Source organism: Hakea prostrata, chromosome 3 (assembly GCF_041222555.1).
Source record: "Hakea prostrata isolate BN-2017 chromosome 3, UWA_Hpros_2, whole genome shotgun sequence".
Lineage (NCBI taxonomy): Eukaryota > Viridiplantae > Streptophyta > Magnoliopsida > Proteales > Proteaceae > Hakea > Hakea prostrata.
The window spans coordinates 68,171,211-68,181,173 of NC_142602.1; the positions used below are offsets into that span (position 1 = coordinate 68,171,211).

At 34.7% G+C, this 9,963-nt stretch overlaps 1 protein-coding gene across 2 annotated transcripts in view; it reads left to right on the forward strand.

The window, feature by feature from the left end:
* The window catches only part of LOC149022865 (branched-chain amino acid aminotransferase 2, chloroplastic-like), a 48,625-nt gene extending 43,092 nt beyond the window's left edge, over positions 1–5,533 (forward strand). For both annotated transcript variants that reach the window (XM_089150755.1, XM_089150756.1), the window contains exons 9-11: positions 4,337–4,449; positions 5,051–5,195; positions 5,323–5,533. In XM_089150755.1, coding sequence (XP_089006881.1) covers positions 4,337–4,449; positions 5,051–5,168 — 231 coding nt within the window. In that variant the 3' untranslated portion in view covers positions 5,169–5,195; positions 5,323–5,533. The remainder of the gene's footprint in view (positions 1–4,336; positions 4,450–5,050; positions 5,196–5,322) is intronic.
* The last annotated feature ends 4,430 nt before the right edge of the window (positions 5,534–9,963 follow it).

Sequence of the window (9,963 nt, forward strand, 5' to 3'; positions counted from 1 at the left end):
GATCACTGTGTGAACGGCCTTGCACATCAGCATCTTACACACATGACCCAAATGCATCTCTGAATGTCTTGATTTACAATCATTTAATGGTTAGCTCCCAAGGGTTATTGACATTACTAACTTCTTTAAAATGGAACTCTTAAATCCTAAGTCCTAACTATCTCTCCCCAATGTTAATAATGGTCTGTAGCATTGGATCTATATCTAACCCCAATTTTTTGATTCATTGGCATTTGGGGTTAAGATAGTAAGCTAGATAAATTAAAAACTCACAATTAGATATAAGTCATCGATGATCTTCATAATGTCTTGGTGTCTCTTGGATTTATCTATAAACAACATCCCTCATTGCTTTAGTGGTAGTACACATATGGGCATGGTGGGCCCCTTCGAAGAAGAGTCCACCAAATTAGGACCTTTATAATGGCCATCAGCTTCGCCACATGCCCCAATTGTCTCCAAAGTCATCAAATGAAATGGTAGCACGTGCGTGCCAACCACTTTAAGTGTTAGACCCTCTCCACTGAAACCAATCCTTGGATGTAGACATGGATCTTAGCCCAGATTTCTTCTCCTCAATTCTCCTCAAAGCAATGTAGTTCGTGGCAAATCTGGTGATACCTAGTGGTTCTAGGTCACCAACGCATTCTTCCTTAACACTTGAAGAGTGTAGTTGTGATTGTAGATGAGGTAAGTGACATGTCTTGCCCTCTCCACTACTTTGCACAATTTTGATTCTCCCAATGTCCTTCAACATGAGATTAATGCAGTGGGCAGTTCACGGTGTCCAAAATGGGTTGTATCTGCTAGTATGCAACATCGTTTCTCCAACCTTCTTGAAGTTGCTACCATTGTTAGTGATAATTGTCACAATATTTCTCACCCCCACCTTTTCCACCATTTCCTAGAGGATCCCGTTAAGGTACCTGTGATCTCAACTTTCAATCCATCAACTAATCTAAAAAAGATTGTCCTCTCATCACAGTATACCATAAAATTGATGATGGACTTTCTCATCCGACAGGTCCATCCATCACACATTATGGTTAACCCGTAACTCTCCTAGGAAGTCCTCATCCTGCAATGTATTCCTCAAACTCCCTCTTCTACTCTGGAAGATATATTCATGATCTCATAAGGTGTGGGGCCTTGGGAACCTAGACTAGCCTTTGGGATGGTGTCATCACTGTCTAACAGTAGGACCCTGTGCAGTGTTGGTTGGAATGGTGTTGAAGAGCATCCTCCAAGCAACTACTTCTTTGACTCTCCCCTTCATGTTCTTCCATGCAACGTAGGCCTTAAGTCTGTTTTGTTCCTTTCTTTCCTAATACCCCTTGATCTTGCTCAAAGAATGTGATCTTGTCATGGAGGCACTTTGTGTCCTGAAAATGCCAAAGACACCACCTGACCTAGATGGTCCACCTTCTGCAGCTCCAGAGGCACCAGCTTCTACACTACCTCTAGCCCTCTCCTACTCCTATGCTAATGATGCCCAACGTTGTGCCATCACCCAATGCAAATCCTTAGCCTCTACAGCTGTCTGTACATCCAGAAGATTATCATCAAGAACAACATCATATGAAGGCCTCCTCGCTGCCTCATCCAGTTCAACCTTGACTCTTTCTTTATCGGCCTTCCTCTTTGCCCCTCCCCCGATCAAATCTTTAACTACCTGTGCTACCTCAATAGAAACCACGTGGCATTGCACATCTTTAGAACTTTTCCAGTTAGATGTTGCTTTAGTTTAGTCATGCCACTAGTCACCTCCCACAGACTGCTGGTGATAGAAGTTGCACTAAGTTTTTCATTTATCTCTATTAGTTGTTGTACAATATTGCCATGCAATGTCACCTCTAGGAGTACTAGGTTGTCCCTCTGACTTCCAACCTTGTAAACTCCCCTGCCCTTACCTTTATGATGATGATCGTCGCATACTCGCATACTCCCTGAAATTTTCACTGTTGCAGCATAAGTCATTGAACTAACATCAAAGTAATTTTTTTAAGGTAAAGAAAACAATGTTTTACCTATTTAGTATTTTTTTCCCTTTGCCCATAGATTTTTTTTTTTTTAATATAAAATCATTTTTAAAATATTTCCCACAATAAAATTGGTTGCCTATAAAAAAACCAACTATGAAACCATATGGACAAAATTCAAAACATATAAAAGTCATTTTTTATTTTTTCTATATTTTCAAAACCATAAAACATATTTTTCCGTATTTATTTATAATCTTTTAAATTATTATACTAACTTTTGGAAAATAAAATAAATATTTATGGTGTGGAATAATATTTTGACTCCTTAAGAAAGACTTGATCAACCCATGGAATTCAACATATATTTATTCCATCACCATACAAGTTGTATATCATATATATTTTTTACATTTTCTATGTAGGAAAGTAGATTTTTTAAGTTTAAAAAAAAATCCACTTATTGAAAACAATTTCAACACTATGAGTTCATAGATTGGCCCACGATGTTTAACATATATTATTTTCATGCCTGTTGATCTACTATCTAACATGAATTTTCAAAAAAAAAAAAAAGTTTAGGGAAGAATGGTATACCTCAAGGATGAAAAACTTCCAAAATTTGATGAAATAAAGCACAATTCACTTCCACACCACGCTTGCTTCAAGATTGAGGCAAAACCCCCAAGATTTGAAGAAGGAATCACTCGAGAAGGTGAAGATTTGTAGAAGTTTGCACTTGGGGGAGAAAATGGTGTCGAAACAAGTCTCCCTGTCATCTCACCGATTTTATAGGCAAATTTCACAAAGAGCTTCCCCCCCCCCGGGTGGGTGGAAGTCCAACGTTTAGACTTAGACCATCTCATCTCAAGATTTCACCGATATCTCGGCAAGATATTGACCAAAAAGTATCGTCTCACCATGCTCGAGATTACCGAAATCTTGCGTCAGATTTTGTACTACGCTTCCAGTTTTTCCCATGTTTTAAATCCAGCCAATTTATTAGAACCCACCAGATTCTTCCTGCTTCTAATGTGTTTCCTCATCTGGATGGTAGGTTTTATAAGATAGGTCATTACCATTTTACCCTGAAAATTGTACACATGTTCAGTGCATAAATGACCAGAAGTTTTTTTGCCCCAAAATCCGGAATGATTCTTGAGTCTATTATCATTTTGGGGATGTTTTAATTTGTTGTGATGATAAACAAGTAAAATAAATGATACCAGACACAGAAAATAAAAGCGAAAGTGTAGTTGAAATAGGAAACACTCTCCAGTACAGGAGTTGATGTAAATAATTATTAAAACTGTGTCTTGACTAGTTTGGATGGGTGTTCCACATGATTAAATCTTTATCTAAATAGGAATATCCAGTTCTATTCCAGTAAGATTCTATCCTACTGTTAACAACAAAAGCAAATAATAATTATGTAATTGAATAAAATTTCTCAACTCAACTTAATAATGTAGATCCTGTGTTCCTTCATTTTTACATATGACTTAGGCCCATATGACATATTACAAAGAACAGCCATTGGACATATATAACCCAACCCAAGGGTTATTTCTATTAAAATAAGCCAAATCTGTGATTTACCTGCATCAGTGTGTTGCCTAAATGTTGATCCTTCTGTTGGGGCTTCCACAGCTTAGTGCAAATTTCTTGCATACCCAGCTGAGTTTCATTTCGCTGGGACAACGAACCACTGGGAAGGCTTTTCACATCTTCAGTAACAATTGATGCAAAGTAATTTTACCGAAGAACAACTGCCTTACATGACTTGTATTTTCCACTGGACAGAATAGTTTTAATAGGAGTTACTTTGAGTAAGAATGTGAGTTTTTAAAGGGGTTTTAGTGTTTTTGAGCAATCCTTTCCTTTCCATCCATCTGATTTCTTTCCTAAATGCATTTGCTTTGTTTATCTCGGATTTGAGTGTTGGGCTTCTTGATTGCATTTGAGATTCATAATCTGGATTTTCAGATTGCATCACTGCTCTCTTATTTTCAACAACCTATTCTAAGGATGCCTAAAAATCTAAATTTTGACCACCTCAACTAACATCATCTCTCTCGGGGTCTTACCAATGCCACTGAACCAGCAAGTGAAGAACAGATGGGCCACTTCCACATTCATGTCAGGATTCCACTTCCATTAATGTCATGAGTACTTTGTAGATGTGTTGGTCAAGGATCCACACTTTTATTTGGTTATTACCCTACTTTTACTTGTCTTGCAGCCAGTACTTAACCCAGATTTTTTTTGTTCTTGAAATTGTTGCCTACTATTTTAGATCAGGCGTGATTTTTCTTCAAGTATGATGAATCTTTTCCAAGATGCTTCTGTGTTTGTAGGTTGAGGAACGCCTTATATCAGTGGAGGAATTGCTTGATGCAGATGAAGTTTTCTGCACAGGAACAGCTGTGGTTTTGTCACCTGTGGGAAGCATAACATACATTGGTAAAAGGTAAATTTCATGCTAGGCTCTGTGACCTTTCAATATACTCATTGGTGTCCCATCCATGCTATAAATTTAACGTTTAGAAAATCTCCTTTACGTGGTCAAGTCACAAGTGTAGGGAGCCCTTATGGAAGTTCAGTTGGCTCTGAAATTTTGTGGACATGTTGTCTTTATCCGCATTTCTTTTGTCAGGTTCAACCCAAGTGTGTTTTCTATCATGGAGATACAGAGCTTTAGAAATTAGCTGAAAGGAACAGTTCTTCATTAAACAGTAGATCCTAATTGAGTAGTGCATGTTAAGCTCTTTCTAGTTGAAGGAACAGTTGCATTAGGTGGGTTATTGAGTACTGAAAAGAGTCTTTCTTTTTTCCCCATAAAACTCAAAACTGAAACCAGATTGGTAATGGTTGATCTGGGTTTGGTTTCTCTGTTCAGTTTTAGCCTTTTGGAACAGTTCAACCCACATTGTTCCAGTCTAGCCAACATAGTCCTGCTGCATCAACTTGTAGTCTGACATTTTTGATAGGTCAAATGTTTCATATGGTGCTTGTGAATGACAATGAACCATTGGACTGATATCTGGTAAACATTATCTTTTACTTTTCAGGGTGTCTTATGGAGATGGAAAGGTCGGTTTTGTGTCACAGCAACTCTACACAACACTCACAAGTCTGCAAATGGGTCTTTCTGAGGACAAAATGGGTTGGACTGTTGAGTTGGAGTAGCATTTGATTTGTTAGCTCATTACACGGGTAAGACCCTCCCTCACCGTTGCCGTCATGTGTAAACAATATTCAGCATGCATTAGGATAATAATACTCCAAAGTCTTTTTTTCACCTGACCTAGTAGAATTTTGTTAAACTTTGAACTTTTCTCAGGGTCCCTTTTGTTGCAAGGGGAAGTAAAGGGAGGGAAGTGCAAGCGCAAGTAAACCATAGAGGGAAGTTTTGTAACATGATTGTATAAATTGCTTAAAATTTTAAGTTTATTTAGTAATTATAACTTGAGCAAATTGCATCGGCATCTTAAAATGGAGGCCCTAAAGCACTGACACCTCACGTTATGTTTGAAAAACACAGACACCCTAAAATTGGACTTTCTTTGGACACAGTTGTCTAATTTGTCACTGAAAACCATAAAATCATTATTTATTTTCTTTCAATTCCAAAAATATCTCTATCAAAATATGAAGGGAAAAAAAAAATGTAATATTAAGAAAAATAATAGGGATAATTACGGTTGCCCCCTTGTACTTTGATTTTATTATTACTTTATCCCATGTACTTTTTAAAATTACTATTCCAACCTTTAACTTTGTCAACAATTATTAATGCCCCCCTACCGTTAAGTTTCGTCAGTTTACTGATGATGTGGCATCTATATATTTTTTCAAAATCTCAAAAATAACCTTGCAATTATCTTTTTACTTATTTGCTCTTTTTTCAAGTTATAATACTACCCTTAATAGGAAAAAATTAACTTTAATTTCACTTTTCTTTTTTAAAAAAAAACCACCAAATAAAGGAAAGATGTGAGTTTTTTTCTCTCTAAAAATAAATCACCAAATAAAGGAAAGATGTGATTTTTTTTTTCTCTAAAAATAAATCACCAAATAAAGGAAAGATGTAATTAAATAGAAACTAAAATATTAAGAAATATCAAATTTAATTCAAAGCTGAAAATTGAAAATCACCTAATATATGTTGATCATTATGTATGTTACCAAATTTTCTATCAATTAGATCTTATATGCTAATTTGTTTGTAAAACTTCTATCATTGTGATTATGAAAAATTTAAGTAGAATGTGAAAATTTTAACAATCATAAGTATGTGGTCCCACCAAATTCAAAATTAATTCTAAAATATAAGATTTTAAGGATATAACTGACATGCAATATAGTTTCTACAAATGAGGGTAATGTCATATTTTTTACTTCTTAATTTTAAGGGCAAAATAGACATTTCATATTTGATGTTAACAGCCACTTAATACCTTTAGAAGTGAGGGGGGCAATAGTAATTTCACAAAAGAAAGGGGTTTGATTAGTGATAAAACCAAAGTATAATGGGGCAATAGTAATTATCCCAAAAAATAATACGGTGAAAAATAATAATATACTAGTATCTTTCTTATATCTTTTCTTTTTACCAACCTTGGGTATGATGAAAAGTTTACCATAAAATCACTGTTTATTTTATTTCAATTCCAAAAGTATTCCTATCAAAATGTGAAGTAAAAAATAAAATAAAATAAAATAGGGATAATTATTGTTGCCCCCTTGTATTATGATTTTATTACTACTTTATCCCCTCTACTTTTTAAAATTGCTAATCCAACCTTTAACTTTGTCTAAAATTACTAATGCCCCTTTCCGTTAAGCTCAGTTAGTTTACTGATGATGTGGCATCTATATATTTTTTCAAAAACTCAAAAATAACCCTACAATTATCTCTTTACTTATTTACTCTTTTACAAGTTATAATACTATCCTTAATTAACTATGGAGAAAAATTAACTTTAAATTAATTTTTCTTTCTAAAAAGAAACTACTGAATAAAGAAAAGACTTGACACTGCCAGGTGTGCGACGCGGGTCGAACATCGGTTTAGTCAGGGCAAAGCCTTGTAAACCGGGGTTTGGAACCCAAAAAAAAAAAAAAGAAAAGAAAAGAATTGATTTTTCTTCTCTAAAATGAAATCGCCGAATAAAGGAAATATGTGATTAAATAAGACTTAAAATAGAAACTAAAATATTAGGAAATTTCAAATGTAATTCAAAGTTGAAAATTGAAAATCTCCTAATATATGCTAACCATTGTACAAAGTGTGTGGTCCCACCAAAGTCAAAATTTATTGTAAAATATAAGATTTTAAGGATATAATTGACATTCAATATAATTTCTAAAAATGAGGGTAATGTCATATTTTTTAACTTCTTAATTTTAATGAAAGGCAAAATAGACATTACATATTTGATGTTAACAACCACTTAACACTGTTAGAAGTGAAGGGGGTAACTGGGGGTTTTGGAGGGGGGGGGTAAATTCATGTAAATGGTTTCCCATGTATGCTTTTGGTCCATTAACATTGGCCTATGGATCATATACCTTGATCATTCTCTTAAACGAATTTATTAGAATATATTATGAGAAAAACTATCTATGGTGAACTCATCATTCATGGAATGTTCCTTTCGCTGCTTCAACAGTTCTTAGTAAATCTATGTTTAGCTCATTGTATCAGAAGTAATGATCGAATACCACGTTGGTTAGAAGATTATGTTCCACTTGCACTTCTCTACAACACATTTAGGAAGATGATTCATCTTTGAGTATATATGGTCTATTATATCAATGCTTAGAGGTAGACACCCTCTACTAGCATGCTCTAGGATAGAGGACCCTAATAATGATTTCCAATAAATGTGTTTTAGTAAGTTTATCAATTCAAAGATTAAATCAAGACCTTAGCTTCTATATATTCCGGATCCTCTATCCTTGAGAGCTTCCCTTACGTCTCTCTATTACATATTTAAGAGGAAAGCATCGGTAAAATGGGCCAGAGGTGGGTCCTCTCTTTAACACATGATAAAAGAATATGAGGAAAGTTCATGGATAGAGGGGATCCCAAACTCTGGTGGGAAAGGATTAATATGGGAGATTATGCTAATCACATCATTAGTCAACAACTATCAAAAACTAAGATTTTTTTAATTATTTGAGTTGCTTGAGCAATGGAAGTGGGGGCGTAGGAGAGAATCAATCATGAATGAATTGAAAAACATGTGACATTTTGTGAGATTCTAAATGTGATTGCCACTCTAGGAAGGTAAAGACAGAGACAGAGAGACCACAAAACACCATAATATGCAATTAAGTCACTAATCCAACACATGAGGGCCTCTTCCTCTTGCCTTCTTCTCTTTTTCACTTTTTCACTTTTCCACTTTCTAGTCCTTAATGGCTGTGTATGATGCATTTATTTTAATAATCTTAATTAGCGTGTAATTAAATGGGCATGTCATCATATACATGTAAGAGAAGTCGTCACAACACACTTCCCTTGCAAGGTTTGTTTATGATATTATCGATGATGATCAAAGTGTATCAATTCCATAATGGTAGGCTAAGGTTTAAAAATATTAGTATTGAATATCGTATCAGTCAAGTGATTTGAAAAATGTATCGTTTTCGTATCAAACATTGTATCATCTAATACTAGTTAGGATATTTTAGTACAATTCAATAGAGAGACGTTTCGATATGTATTATATCGGTTGGATACGTATCGACTAGTATCATAATGTATTTTACGATACTTTAAACCTTGGCTCTGGAGTATTGGTGTTGTATTGCTTGTGTTAGGTGATATTATCATCACTTATACTGATCCACATATGACAAATATTTGAAAGAAAATATCGAATAACAATGAAAACTGACATTAGTCACCAATGGAGAGAGAGAGAGATTTTCTCAAGAGATTTGTAGTCAACTAGAAAGATAAAAAGGCTTAGTGATTGAAAACCTACCCTCTCTAGAAAGAGTATAAATCCATCAATTCTCCAAATCAAAGTTTGGCACTTTAGCATTAAATGCAATTATGCAACTAAGAATGCAAAGAAGAAAGATTCAAACAGCAAGCTAGGTAAAGCACTACATTAATAGGTAGGTAAAAGTCCATTAAGAAAGGTTTGCTAGGGTCGCTAACTGCTAAGGTTTGGAAGATCTAGATGAATTAGGTCAACCCATGGGCTTGAAAAAGTCATCAAAAACTAGAAAATACATAGAATCTAACTCAAACTGAATCACAGTTTACTCAAATCTGGGGGAAGTTGAGAATGAAAGTTGGGCTTGGTTCGAGTTCGAACTTGAATCATGTGAGTTTCGGTTCTTTGGGTTGGAGAATAAGTCTCTTTCGGGTCTGGAATCTCTATCCACATGGAGAGAAGAAAAAAAATATAAATTCACGTGATTAGATGCTTAACACGTGTCCAATCTAAAAACAAATCTTCGTTTTTGAAAAATAAGAATGAAGATTTTTCAAAAAAAGAAGATTTGAAATATTATAACACTTCCAGAATTTTCTTAAAAAAGAGAATCTAAAATTTTCCATCCTATTTTATACATGACAAAGTCATTTCCATGGTTTCAAGTGTGTTTTTAGACAATTCAAAACCATCTAAAACCATATGAAGATCTCAAATATAAGTGGGGAATCTTTTCCCATAATTGATGACACTTTGGCGATACTAGCTTGTTAAAACAAACACCATGAAATAGCGAATCAAAAAGAAACAAAGCAAAAACACACAGAGATTTGATGTGATTTATACACCAATGAGGTGTGCAACTTTCTTGGACAAAGAGAAAGAGTTTTTCACTATGTAGAAGAAGAACAGAAGGAGATCTCATAACCTATCGCCAAGAATGGCCATACAAAAACTCTCACTCAAAACCCTAATCTGAAATCCCAAATCTTTTAATAATAGGGTAACGAAAATAAAATACATATATA